General features: G+C 46.6%; 1 protein-coding gene across 1 annotated transcript; it reads left to right on the top strand.

Moving 5' to 3' along the window:
* On the top strand, positions 1–13,647 carry DPH3 (diphthamide biosynthesis 3). The gene is made up of 3 exons (XM_077482685.1): positions 1–197; positions 2,003–2,077; positions 13,165–13,647. The coding sequence occupies exons 1-3, from the start codon at positions 90–92 to the stop codon at positions 13,231–13,233; spliced, it is 252 nt and encodes an 83-aa protein (XP_077338811.1). The 5' UTR covers positions 1–89; the 3' UTR covers positions 13,234–13,647.
* Positions 13,648–14,468: the final 821 nt, after the last annotated feature.

Raw genomic sequence — 14,468 nt, 5'->3', positions numbered from 1 at the left:
GCCAGTGACGTCCAGCCTGGGAGGCGGAGCTGGTTATTGCAGCGTGTTCTGGTGGTGGCGGAGGTGTAGTTGGTGCTCCGGGTGTCGGGATGGCGGTGTACCATGACGAGGTGGAGATCGAGGACTTCGAGTATGACGAGGATACGGAGATGTATTATTACCCCTGTCCGTGCGGGGATAGGTTCGCCATCTCTAAGGTAGGATGAGCAGTGCTGTCCACAGGTGAGATACCGGGCGCACATCACGTGTCACATGACTCACAGCATCAGTGGGAGGGGACAGCTGACACATGGGGCGTGGCCTGTCATTTCTTATGCAATCTATACATGGCACTGGGCTATCTGGGGTCAGTTCACCTTTATAGTAAAGTTTTGCTGTACAGCCTATTTAAATGTCTATATTTATTTAAATAACACATCTGTTGGCTTCCATGAAGTAGTAGTATTGTAAGTGATGAGTGCTACCTTGTATATAAACTGTGGGATTATGGTACGTTAAGTACGCCCCCCGCAGTCACCTCGGCGTGCTATTTTGCACAACATGCATAGAGAAGCCTATTTTGTTAATGGGCTACCCTACTTGTGACAAATGCCGCATTATTTTTTTTTTTTGCATTCTGCTTAGTGTTTTTTTTTTTGCTGTGTTGGTTGCTTGTTTTTGCTGGGAGATTTGGGGATGAGGTTCAGAGGAGAGGGACACAGGTCAGAGCTGTAAGACATGGGTCAAGAGAAGAGTCGGTGCTGGGAGATTTGGGGATGAAGGTCAGGGCTGAGAAATTAGGGTCAGGACCGGGGAACATGAGGGTCCAGAGGTCAGAACAGGGGATCATAGGTCAGCATTAGGAGACGAGGGTTTGAGTCACAGGTCAGTGCTGGGAGATGTGGGGTCACAGGTCAGTGTTGGCAGCTGTGGGATCCTAGGTCAGTGTTGGCAGCTGTGGGGTCACAGGTCAGCACTAGGCACAGCTCACACCCCACCAGGCTGCCCCTCACCGTCCTCTTCCCGAACACACCCAGCCTCCTCTGTTGCATCACATTTGAAAGCGTCACCGACAGGAGCCCAGCCTGTATAGACAGAGCGATGCCCGGATGCCCCCCCAGACCTGCCAGGACACGCAGTAGAGGAGGAGCTGCAGGGATAGCATGCTGCCTGATGACACCCGCCTCTGGGTGACCCGCTAGAGGGGATAGGAGGAACCGCAGCCATGTGACCAGGGTGAGAGCTGACGTTGTGGTACCATGTGTCCTCCGGTGGGAGGGACAAGGTGTACAGAGCTGACAGTGTGACATTGGAGGGGAGGAGGAGAGGAGATGACTGCAGCGCCCTGTGCCATAAGGACACCCCCGTAATGGGCAGGGCATTATCGGCAAGATTTCTCTTTCGGCAAATTGCCGAAAAGGCCATTTTCAGCCGATATGTTTCGGCGGCCGAAATTTTGGTACATCCCTATTTTTTTGTTTATAGTGCAAAAAATAAAAATCGCAGAGGTGATCAAATACTACCAAAAGAAAGCTCTTTTTGTGGGGAAAAAAGGACGTCAATTTTGTTTGCGTACAACGTCGCACGACCTCGCAATTGTCAGTTAAAGCGACGCAGTGCCGTATAGCAAAAAATGGCCTGGTCATTAAGGGGTTAAATCCTTACAGGCCTTAAGTAGTTAAAGTGACACTAAATCATATCTTTATTCTCCAAAAAATAGTTCATACACATCTACTCCATAATGGCCCTGTAATCTATTTTTCAGGTACGCGTTTCCTGCTTTCCTATGTGAGCTCCTGAACCTCTCCTTTTTCCCCACATTTCTGTTTTTTTTTTGGAACAAACAAGTTAGTTGCACTGACCAGAACCAAGAAAAATGTAGCCTTCATTGGTGTGTAATGCAGATTTCTCTAGCCAAAGAAAATCCTTTCACAACCTGACGCATTTTAGCCCTGTCTTGTCTGGTAGATTTTAGCGACTGGTGACGTTTCTAATGCTTGGGTTGTCCTTATTTTATTTGCAGGAAGATCTGGAAAATGGAGAAGAAGTTGCAACGTGTCCTAGCTGTTCATTACTTGTCAGAGTCATCTATGATAAGGTAGGTTACATGCTCCACTCAATGGGTCAGAGCTTTTCATGCCACTTTTTTTATTTTTATTTTTTATTTTTTACCTTGAAATATGCAGCATTAGCATCCCTTACTGAGCTGATAATAGCCGCATTATGTCTGTGCAACTTTGGAGTGATGCTTCATATATTGCACATATCTGGGGGCCAGTAAGCCCAATACAGCTTTATGCTGGAATAAATCCTCTTTAATTTATCTGTGCTACACTGATTTAAACACACAGCTTAGCTCAACTTTACTATTTCACCACCTTCTCCAAACAGTGCATGGTCATTACTCCTCTTCATACTTCATATTAAATCTGTAGAAGATAGAATAAACAATACCAGCCTGACCTGTTTTAGACTAAATGTTCCTTATTGACAATTTTTTGAGTCAAGTGTCAAAAATCACAACAATATATACCCTGCATGTCCCATACCTTCCTGTATACAGGTTAAACAAAACTTACATCAAACAGATACAAAAATATTTCGAAAATCAAACTTGCCAACCAGACAGTGACCAACCGAACTGACCTGTCTAACAATATGCGTTAAAGAGGAAGTAAACTCTGAAGGGATTTACTTCCTCCTTTTGTTCACTGCAAAGTAAAAGCATAATGGTCTAGTATGCGCCACATACTAGCCCATTATGTGCCACTTACCTGCAGACAAAGTCCGCAATGTCTCTTCTGGTGGCCGCATCCATCTTCACCCCTCTTCCTTCTGGGGCTTTGGACTCTGGCTCTGTGACTCGCCAGAGTCACAGACATCACACATGCGCGAGGGAGCCAGTCACGGTACAGGCCCTTTAGAAACAGCACGACCATGCCCTTTCTTCAGTGCGCATGTGCTGATGACGTTGGCGCAAGCGTATATGGTAACTATCTCCTAAACAGTGCAGCTTTAGGAGCTATTTCCAGTACCTACAGGTATGCCTTATTATAGGCTTACCTGTAGGTAAAAGTTGTGTGACTAGGTTTACAACCACTTAAAGAACAGGGGTTTAGTCTGCACACATTTGCAAATAGATGGGTAAGCTACAGGTCCCTGCTTTCTGTCGTCCCTAACTCTACCTTCTGGACCTCCACAATGGGAGTACATGCATTTTAATGGATAGGCAGAGGGCAGGTGTTCCTGTAAGGAGCTCACCCCTCCTTAAAGGTACAGGGGCACACTGAATACAAGCAAGTGACCATTGCCCCCCCCCCCCCATAACTTTCCAAGCCCAACTTACCAACCATGTGTTTCCATTTGTGGAGGCCCAGAAGTCAGGGATAGAACTGCATAATTAATCGTTAAGAATCGAGATTGCAATTTTTCCCCCCTCGCAATCTTAACTAAACATTTTCCTGATTCTATGTAGCGGTCTCTGCTCAAGCCGACATCGGTCAAACAAAAAACAGGCAGCCTGCCAAGTTTCACAGCATTCCTCTATAAACTAAACATTGTAACGTTTTGTTCTTTAGCTCAAAGGAATGAACTTTGGTCTGTAATGCTTAGTGCCAGTTCACACAGGGGCGGTTTCAAAGTCGCACGACTCTGAAGCTGCCCTGTACAGCATGACTTCAGCGCGGCTTGCAAAACGGCTTCTGTATAGAAGTTAATGCAAGCCGCTCTGAAGTCGCCCCAGAGAAGTACAGGAACCTTTTTCTAAGTCAGAGCAAATTGAGTCGCTCCTATTAGAACGGTTCCATTGTACAGAATGGAGCGCAACTTGTCAGATGGCTACGTCGCCTGACAGGTTGCCCCTGTGTGAACCGGGTCTTCATGTACACGGGTTGTTTTACAACCTCTCCTGATCGATTTAACTTGCTGCGTTTCCATGCCACGTTTGTGTTTTAGAAGCATTCTTTTTTTTTTTTAAATAGTCAAAAAGTAAAAAAAGCCTGTAAACGAAATGTGGTTAAACGCGAGTTACCATGTTTAAAAGCTGTTACAGGCACTTATCGTTTCAATTGCCTCTGAACGTCCTGAATGCATTTTTTATTTTTTTAAGCTAGTTCTGGTATATAAATAGCGTGATCAGTGACTCTGTGCTTTTTAAAAAACGTGAAACCCAGCAGAGGCTGCAGACCACTGCAGGGGCTCTGCGATATTGCACATCCTGTGAGTGTTCTCCCCCTTGTAACCAGTAGGAACTAGGTGAAGGGGACACATTTTCCTTTTTTCCTACATGGGGTGTTATGGAGTGTATGTGGCGGAAAATCTATTGGGGTCTTTTGTTCTCTTGAAGGCCAAGACTTGGGACAAGACCCAAGTGCAGCCACCAAAAAGGAAATGTGTGCTTTGTGGAAACAAATTGAGCTCCTCATGGAGCAAAGCAGTTTGCCGCCCCTGTATAGACAGCCTAGTTAAGGGTGACCCGGTTGTCTCCTGTCAGAAAATGCTGACTTCTGTTAGAGATGAGCTTACGTCTACATTTAGCTCATTTAAAACTTTAATTTGCAAGATTCACTCCCCTCAGAGGGTCCATCTCCAGTTAGGACTTCAGCCGGTCCTAGTGCTCCATAGCAGAGTGAAGACTCTGAGGCTGAAGCCGGATCTGCCCATTCTTCTTTGGAAGAATCAGGTACAGGGCCAGGGGATAGACAATCCGCAAGGGGCTCGAGGTATAAGTTATCGTTGGAAGATGTAGATGACTTATGAAAGGCTATCTATATGACACTTGATATAGAAGAGGAGTAGGTACAATTGTCTAAACATGACCATATGTACAAGGGTTTGTATAAGAAAAAGGCTAGAGTTTTTGCTGTGCATAGTTCCCTTTTTGATACTATTAAGCTGAAGTGAGAAAATCCAGAGAGAAAACCTTTCTTTTCCAGTAACCTAAAAATGTTTCCATTTGAAGAGGACACAGCGCAGCCATGGAACAGAAAAAAACTTTTGAAAGTTGAAACCACCTCTTTCAAAAGTTTAAAAAAACTCAGACCTAACATTTGACGATATGAGTGGGCTTAGGGATCCGATGGATAAAAGAGGAGATAGTCTTCTTCACAGAGCCTGGAACTCAGCCATTGGGAATCGTAAACCAGCTCTGGCCTCCACTTGTGTAGCCAGAAATTTAGAAGTATGGTTGACAGAAATACAAACATGTTTGTTGGCAGGTACCTCTAGAGAGCAGTTTCTGAAATCTTTCCCTCTCCTCCTTCATGCAGTGGGGTTTTCGGGTGATTTTTTGGCTTCCGCAGAGCTGGAAAGAATGACAGCTAGGCCTTAGTGAATTCAGCCAGAAGAGGCCTATGGCTTAAAACCTGGTGAGGCGGCGAAGCCGCCTCAAAGTTGTGCCTATGTGGTCTTCCCTTAACAGGCGATCATCTTTTTGGCCCAGGTCTGCAAGAGGCACTGGAACGCGCTGCCGATGGAAAAAAAGCCTTTCCAAAGACTTAAGAAAAAGCTGACAGCCAGAAAAGAAATTTGTGGCCAAAGTAGGCAGCAAGGCCCTAGAGAAAGGGACAATAGACCCAAAAAACTTTGGACAGGGCACAAGGGCAGAGGTAGGGGGGGCGTCTTGTTTAACCCTCCTCAACAACCCACCAAGCCACAGTGACTCGTGTCTCCCAGTGGGAGGGGGATTGAGTGCCTTTTTCCTGCAGTGAGCAGTCACCTCAAGTCCATTCATCCTGGACCTAGTGACCAATGCTTACAGGCTGGAATTTTCTTGCCAGCCACTGGAGTGATCATTGGTCACTTTTAGGGCTGCAACTAACGATTATTTTCATAATCGATTAACCACTTGCTTACTGGGCACTTAAACCCCCCTCAGTCCCAGACCAATTTTCAGCTTTCAGCGCTGATGCACTTTGAATGACAATTGCGCGGGCATACAACACTGTACCCAAATGAAATTTTTATCATTTTTTTCCCACAAATAGAGCTTTCTTTTGGTGGTATTTAGTTACAGCTCGGAGTTTTATTTTTTGCTAAACAAACAAAAAAAGATGCAAAAAAAAAAAAATCATGTTTTAATAGTTTGTTATAAAATTTTGCAAACGGGTCATTTTTCTCCTTCATTGAAGTGCGCTGATAAGGCGGCACTGATAGGCTGCATTGGTGGGCACTGATGGGCTGCATTGGTGGGCACTGATGGGCTGCATTGGTGGGCACTGATGGGCTGCATTGGTGGGCACTGATGGGCTGCATTGGTGGGCACTGATGGGCTGCATTGGTGGGCACTGATGGGCTGCATTGGTGGGCACTGATGGGCTGCATTGGTGGGCACTGATGGGCTGCATTGGTGGGCACTGATGGGCTGCATTGGTGGGCACTGATGGGCTGCATTGGTGGGCACTGATGGGCTGCATTGGTGGGCACTGATGGGCTGCATTGGTGGGCACTGATGGGCTGCATTGGTGGGCACTGATGGGCTGCATTGGTGGGCACTGATGGGCTGCATTGGTGGGCACTGATGGGCTGCATTGGTGGGCACTGATGGGCTGCATTGGTGGGCACTGATGGGCTGCACTGGTGGGCACTGATGGGCTGCACTGGTGGGCACTGATGGGCTGCACTGGTGGGCACTGATAGGCATAGTTAAGGCGGCACTAATAGGCACAGATAAGGCAGCACTGATGGGCACAGATAAGATGGCACGGATAAGTGGCACGGATGGGTGGCACGGATGGGCACTGATAGGTACCACAGATAGATGGGACTGATGGGCACTGATAGGTGGCACTGATAGGTGGCACTGCTGGGCACTGATGGGCGGCACTGCTGGGCACTGATGGGCGGCACTGCTGGGCACTGATGGGCGGCACTGCTGGGCATTGATGGGCGGCACTGCTGGGCACTGATGGGCGGCACTGGGGTGCAGCACCTTTGAGGCACTGTGGGGTGGCACTGTGGGTGGCACTGTGGGCACTATGGGCACAGACGGGGGGCACTTACTTTTACTTTGTTATACTTCAGGATGGCACTGCGGGAGGCAGGTGGGCACTGGCAGGTGGCATGTGGTGCCTTGCATTGCTGGCCGTGATCGGGACTGATGTCCCGATCACGGCCGCCGGTGATCGGCTTTTTTTTTTTCTCCTCGCGCTGTCAGCGCGAGGAGGAATAACAGCCGATTACCGGCTCCGTTCTATCACATGATCAGCTGTCATTGGCTGACAGCTGATCACGTGATAAGGGGTCGGGATCGACCCCTTACACGGATCGGTGATCAGGCGAGTCTCACGGACTCGCCGATCACAGAGCGCAGGCCGCTCGTAACCGGGACGACGTCAATAGACGTAGTCCCGGAAATCTAGGTCCGCGCTAATGCCGTCATTCGGCAATAGCGCGGTACCCAAGTGGTTAATCGGCCGATTATTTTTTTTTCGATTAATCGGCCGATTATTTTTTTTTTCGATTAATCGGCCTATTATTTTTTCCAGATTAATCGGCCGATTTTTATTTTTTCGATTAATCGGCCGATTTATTTTTTCGCTTAATCGGCCGATTTATTTTTTCGATTAATCGGATAAAAAAAACTGAAAAAGGGGAGAAAAATACACACACACACACACACACACACACACACACACACACACACACACACACACACGTACGTCCCCCCCAGTATAGATGACACATTCCTCCCCTCTCACATGGTGTCAATGCCCCACCTCCTCTGTGCCCCCCCCCCCTCCGGTGTCTCAGGTTTTCTCACCCCTTCATGGTGACAGCAGCTCCTCCTCGGTGTGCCGGGGTGGTGTGGGGCGGAGTCTCAGTCCGGACCCGCAACACGTGACTCGGCCGACTCCTCCAAATGGAGCAAGTTCACCCCGAAGCCGGGAGATGGATGCACGCATGTGCAGAGCACAACCTCCAATCACGGCAGCGCTGGAAAGCGGCCCGGCGAGGGCTTAACGCTCCTGCGCTCTGTGGCGGGTCTATCGGAAGGCTGCTGGGTAGAGGGGGGGAGGAGGAGCCGACAGCAGTGCAGGCGCGTTGCTGGCGGGACGTCAGCTGGGTGGAGAATGCAAGCAGGCGTAGCTGCGTGGTCATGGACGTGGTGCATGCGTAGGACACGGGAGGATAAACAGGATTCTAACGGACCGGCAGGGGGGAAGGTGCAGACTAGGGGTGCAACGGATCCAAAAACTCACGGATTGGATCGTTCCTCGGATCAGAGTCACGGATCGGATCAATTTTCGGATCAGCAAAAAAAAAATAACACTATCCCCGCCCCCACAGCTACATTGTTTATTTAAATAAAAGGTATAACACTATCTCTCCCCCAATAAAATGCAGCTTATTACAAGCATAAAAACATAGTCAGCATATCACTGATTTGCGCCAAGCTCACCACCGATCAAAGTTCTTCCAAACAGACCGCCGTGATGAGTCCCGGGATGCCTATTGGCGCAAATTGTCAGTGATATGCTATGTTTTTATGCTTGTAATAAGTTGCATTTTATTGGGGGGGAGAGATAGTGTTGTACCTTTTTATTTAAATCAACTGTGGCTGTGCCGAGCAAGTGGAAAGGCATAGATAGGATTAGATAATAACTAACTACTATCTAATAGATAGTAGTTAATTATTACCTAATCTAACCTAATAACTAACGTAGTGGTACCTGCATAAAAGAAGTTTTGAATGAGGGCAGACAAGGCATCCAGCGTGACCCCTCCAGAATTCCTTCACTTGGGCTGACACAGGCTGAACGGCTCGCTGGGGGTGACGTCAGCTCGCCACCGCCGGGTGTACCAAGATGGCCGCCAGCTTTCCTGAGGCCGCGGCCCGCTCTGCGGATCACATGGTGCGGACCAACTAATCAATAATGAAAATCGTTGACAACGATTTTCATTATCGATAATATCGATTAATCGTTTCAGCCCTAGTCACTTTCCCTCCTGGAGATTGGGTAAAAGAGAGGGCCCTGGATCTCCAAATTGGAGACTTGTTAGATCAAAAGGTCCTGGTCCTGGTTCCCTGGTCGGATCAGGGCAAGGGATTTTATCCCCATATATTTGTCATCAGAGAGCCATCAGGAAAATATCAGCTTATCCTGAACCTCTGAAAGTCTCTAAACCATGCAGTCAGGTAAAAGCACTTTCGTATGGAGACAGAGTTCTCAATCAAAAACCTGCTTTACCCAAACTGCTTCATGGCCACTTTGGATTTGAGGGATGCCTATCTGCACGTCTATTCTTCCAACCTTCCAAAAGATTCATGAGACTAACGGTCGAGATGGAAACGGAGATTCGGCACTTTCAATTTCAAGCTCTCCCCTTCGGTCTGTCCTCAGCCCTATGCATTTTTACAAAGGTGTTGGGGGAGGCGCTGGCTCTGCTAAGATTAAAGACAATAACTATTATCCCTTACCTGGACGACCTCCTAGTGGGGGCGGAGTTATACCAAAAGTTATTAGCAGATCTCCAGACTGTACAGGACAGACTTCAGTCTCTAGGCTGGTTAATAAACAAAGAGAAATCTTCCTTAATTTCGGCCCAGAAAGTGTCATATCTGGAGTATGGATTTTGCTGAGTAGACCAACATTTTTTTATCCCGCAGGAGGTTTCAAGACTGATGCAAACAATGTCAGCCTTACAGACCAAGCAGTCTGTCTCGCTGAGAGAGGTTTCAAGAGCAGTGGGTCTGATGACCTCTTGTTTTTCTGCAGTGCCATGGGCAAGATTTCATCAACGCCCATTACAGCTGTTTCTATTAAGGGACTGGGAATGAGATGCACATTCCCTGGAATCAAGAGTCTTGTTACCCCCCAGGGAAAAAAGAAGCTTGTGGCGGTGGAGGACGCACCTGCACCTAACAAGAGGTCTACCATGGTCCATTCCTATATCCCAGAGGATCACAGCCGATGCGAGTTACTGGGGATGGGGAGCCCACTTCAGCAACACAATGGCAAAGGGAGAATGGTCCTCAAGGGAAGCAAGAGCTTCATCGAATCAGAAAGAGCTTAAAGCGGTTCAGAGAGCCTTGCAGGCATTTCAGACTGAAATCAGGGGTCAAAATCACCAGATTCTATCCGCCAATATCGCTACAGTTGCGTACCTCAGCAAACAGGGAGGTACGAGGAGCCGGATACTTTAATCTATCACCCAGGAGATTTTGGCATGGGCAGAAGGGAATCTAGCCTCAATTACAGCAGTGCACCTGAAGGGGACACAAAACTATCTGGCAGATTATCTCAGCCGCTACCGGGTATGTCGAGACAATTGGTCCCTTCATCCTGAAATTTTTTGCGGGTCTCACTGATAGCTGGGGATAGCGGCAATCATTGTTGCACCGTGTCAGTCTGACACACCGCAACTCTGATCTAGGTAAAAAGTCTGACAGAGACTCTTTACCATGTGATCAGCTGTGTCCAACCACAATGTAAACAGGAAGAGCCGTTGATCGGCTTTTCCTCACTCGTGTCTGACAGACTGTCTGCACTCTCACCCTTCCATACAGGTTTTTTTTTTTTTTTTTTTTTTTCCTAGATTATCATGGTCTACACACTCTCTTCACATGGGGAACGTGTTATGCCAATCTGTCCTGCCTTTGGGCTCTCATTTTGTTTGGGGCACCCCACCTCAGTCCCGGGACAGACAATCTGTCTGGGGCACCTCCTCCCTTGATATCAGCTGGGGACAGTTCACAGCTGACTTGTGAGTACAGCTCCTTTGCTCCCTAACAGCTTTTTCGCCCTTGTTAAAGGGTAGCATTTATTAACTTGTTTATAGCATTATCTTTGCACCTAACTCCTGACGAACGGTAAAGAACTATGAAACGTGTAGTGTTTTTTGAGGGTGCCCTGACAGGGGCTGAGGGCGGCGTACTATTTATCAAATTTTATTGGCCTTTGTATACTACTTATGTACCTAGATTTTATCAAGTCCATTGTTATGTGTGTGTACATGGTGGCTTTTTTGCCTCTGGCTAATTCCAGAAGTCCTCCAGAAGTTTCTTCTAGAAGAAACAGATCTTCTCCTAATAGCCCCTTTCTGGCCCAAGAGGCCATGGTTTTTCCCTGTCACAGACTCCTGTATCAGAGCCTCCACTGAGTCTTTTGAAGAGAGACGACTTGTTATTGCAGGGTCCACTGTCACACCCACAGGTGGTTTCCTTTTAAGCTTGATGGCCTGGTATCTGAAGAAAAGATACTATGCGCCCAGGGGTTCTCTGGCAAAGTAGTCAAGACCCTGGTAAATTGCAGAAAACCAGTCACAAGAGCCATATATTCCAAGATTTGGAAGAAATTGAACTTGTGGTTATCTGGAAATCAAAGATTAACATGGCAGCTCGTTTTTATATGGTTTATCACCAGCTAAAAACACATTATGTATCTCCTGAATGAAGAATGTTCAAATGTACTTGTATTTGATCAACAAAAATATATATTTATACTTTTATGCAATATCTGTCTTCAGTGAAAGCCCTCATTTAAAGTCCCACTATTTTTCTCCTTTTTTTTCTATATAAGGGTTGAGCTATTGATCTCAAGTGTAGTTTTACATATACACACACCTGATGGAGTAGTCCTGCACACAGAGATGGGTCCTTCTGTAATTGAAGGGAGGAGATTCTTTACACTGGCATGAGCCTGTCTACACACAAGTATTTCTCAACCTTTTTACAGCTGCAGCACCCTTTAAAATTATCAAGGTACCCCATTCAAAAAAAACGAAACTAATAGTTTTACATAACGCAGCAACATCCACACATGTAGGGGACACAACGTTAGAGGTGACTTATTCTTTTAAAGCAAATGCACCTTTGCACACTGGTACTGACTAGTATGCCAAAGTTTCTATACTCCCCTGGTAATTTGTCCCCAGTGCCAATGAGAGGGGCAAACAAGGATGCTGTGCAGGCGCCTGATGTCATCGTTATCAACCCATTACATCATTGGTTGTTAGGATGCCGGCAAAGTGCACAATGAAAACTTGTGGCTCTGTGTAACTAAAAGGCAGGCTTCATCCACCCGCTGGCTCGTAATAGAATTTTTAGGGCATTTTGCCAAGGCACCCCCTGAGGAAGTACCCCTGGATGGGAAAAAAAGCTGCTACACACTAATAACTTGCAAAGACCAAAAAAATAATAATTTCAGGTGGTTGTATTTTACAATAAAATGCACCCTCTTGCTCTAGTTCTTGTGATGATATCTAGGAAGGTCTGTGATTAAAGCGGGAGTCCACCGGGACTCCGCGTTTTTTTTTTTTTTTTTTTTTTTTTTTTTAAAGCCAGCAGCTACAAATACTGCTGACTGACTTTTAAAATAGTGACACTTACCTGTCCAGCGCGCCCGCGATGTCGGCACCCGAAGCCGATCTCTAGGTCGTCTGTCGGGTCCTGCCGCCGCCATCTTGGGTATGGGAATCAGGAAATGGAGCCTTTCGGCTTCATTTCCCGGTTCCCTACTGCGCATGCGCGAATCGCGCTGCGCAATAAGGACGCTCCCCGCTGCCTCTGGGATCTGTGTGTTTCCCAGCAGGCAGCGGGGCACTTGCGGGAAGGGGCGGGCACTTGCGGAAAGGGGCGTAAGTTACGCCCCTTTCCGCAGAGAGCTATTCCGGAAGTGGGTGCAGTTACCTGGATTATCCAGGTAACTGCACCCCCCTCCCCCCTGAAAGGTGCCGATTGTGGCACCGGAGGGGGGGAGGGTTCCGATGAGCGGAAGGTCCACTTTAGGGTGGACCTCCGCTTTAACATATACGGTCTTTTGGCTCACCTCAACCTAATTTGACTTGTCTGTGTTGTGTGTGTTTTTCTCTTAAGTATTGTGATACTCGGATGCCTGTCCAATAAAATCTCAGCCCGTAGACTTGGCTCCCTCATCCTAAAATCATGAACCTGCAGCCTCTGCGTAGCTTTCAGTAATCCAACAGCTACATAAAAGACAATCTGGCCAGCAAATTGGCTTGTAGATCGTTGAAATCGATTGTTTTATGTAGTGCAGTAAAAGGTTGCAAAATGCAGCCTTCATCTTGGTCTTTTTTTTTTTTTTTTTCCCCCTAGAAATACTGTGCAACTGGTATTGTGGAATAGGCATTGAAATGTATCTACAGTATGTTTTTTGTTGGTGATTTTTCAAGCACTGATATATGACAGAACTGGGTAATATTAACAATTCACTATTTTCTCTGCAGGATGAATTTATGAAAGGGGAAGCTGTTCCTGAACCAGTTTCTGGCAAAACCGAACTGTTAAAGTGCTGATCATGAATTTGTAAGCCTACCCCTCTGTGTGGATACTTCTTTGCTGCTGCTGGACTGCTGTTTTAAAGCCTCCCTTTTTGGATTCAAGACAAGTTACAGTTGGCTGCGTTCCAGCTTGTTTTAAAATTTGTCACCACAGCACTAATGCAAGAGTTTTTCATTGCTGCATATGTTGGCAAATGAAAATGCTTTTCTCTGGGTTACAGTACTGCAGAATAACATGTCCTCATTGGATCAAAATTGTCTTTGCTTCCTTCTGTAAAACCTGTGATAAATCCACAGCTGTTTCTTACCAAATGCATGATGCGATTTACACCTTTTCTGGACTGACTGAGCAAAAATGGAACCCTAGGAGAACTTTACACATTTACTGTAAGCTGTATATATTTTAATAAAGTTTTTATTTATATTTAATTTGTTTGTAGCATTTGAGATCTTTGTCAAATATAATACTTGTACTTAAAACTTGTACTTTAAAAACAATTCCCCCAGCAGGCTCATGTCACCACAATGTGGTGCATACTAGCACATTATGCAAGATTTACATAAAAAAATGGAAATGCCATCTTCACCTGGCATGTACGCTCGGGAGTCACGGTTGCAGCACAGCTCTCTCAATGGACAACATGTCTTCCATTGAGAGCGCAGTGCACATGCACTAGTGACATCACCGGCTACTACGTGTATAAATATTTCTTGAACAGTTCACGTTTAGGAGATATTTATTATAGGCTAATGTGTAGGTAAAAAAACAAGGGGAGTTTACTACCACTTTAACTGCTGTCCTCCACAGAATAATATTTGTGCTTCCCAACACTGACACCACCTACAATTGTATAAATAAAATAGGATGTCTGTGAAGTTTATAAAGTGAAGTTCCACCCAAAAATGTAATATTTTTTTGGGGGGGGGGAGCGTGTACCCGGTTTTTACAGGAACCCAGCTCCCACTTCTCTACTGGGGCCACTGAGCCAGGAGGAAGATCGCCTCTTGCTCCCTGAAATCTTCTGGGGCACATGACAGATCCCAGAAGATTGCCCAGTCATTCACAGCGAGGCTCGTGCATGCACAGTGTGCACCCGGCTGTGAAGCCACAGCCAGGCGCCCACAGATAGAATGCCGGTGCTGCAAAGTGGAGGGGACAGAGGAGTGGGGCTTTCTGCACCACATCGCTGGACCATGGGACAGGTGAGTGTCTGATTATTAAAAGTCAACCGTGACACTTTTTTTATCTG

This window comes from Lithobates pipiens, unplaced genomic scaffold (genome assembly GCF_037356315.1).
Source record: "Lithobates pipiens isolate NorthernLeopardFrog02 unplaced genomic scaffold, aLitPip1_a1.2 Scaffold_16, whole genome shotgun sequence".
Lineage (NCBI taxonomy): Eukaryota > Metazoa > Chordata > Amphibia > Anura > Ranidae > Lithobates > Lithobates pipiens.
The sequence above is the reverse complement of the archived record's forward strand: the minus strand, read 5'-3'. Positions and strand labels throughout refer to the sequence as shown.

Coding starts and splice junctions, on each gene's coding strand:
- DPH3 (XM_077482685.1), top strand. CDS start 90: ATGGCGGTGTACCATGACGAGGTGGAGATCGAGGACTTCGAGTATGAC. Junction 198..2,002: donor ATAGGTTCGCCATCTCTAAG/GTAGGATGAGCA, acceptor TTTTATTTGCAG/GAAGATCTGGAAAATGGAGA. Junction 2,078..13,164: donor TCAGAGTCATCTATGATAAG/GTAGGTTACATG, acceptor TTTTCTCTGCAG/GATGAATTTATGAAAGGGGA.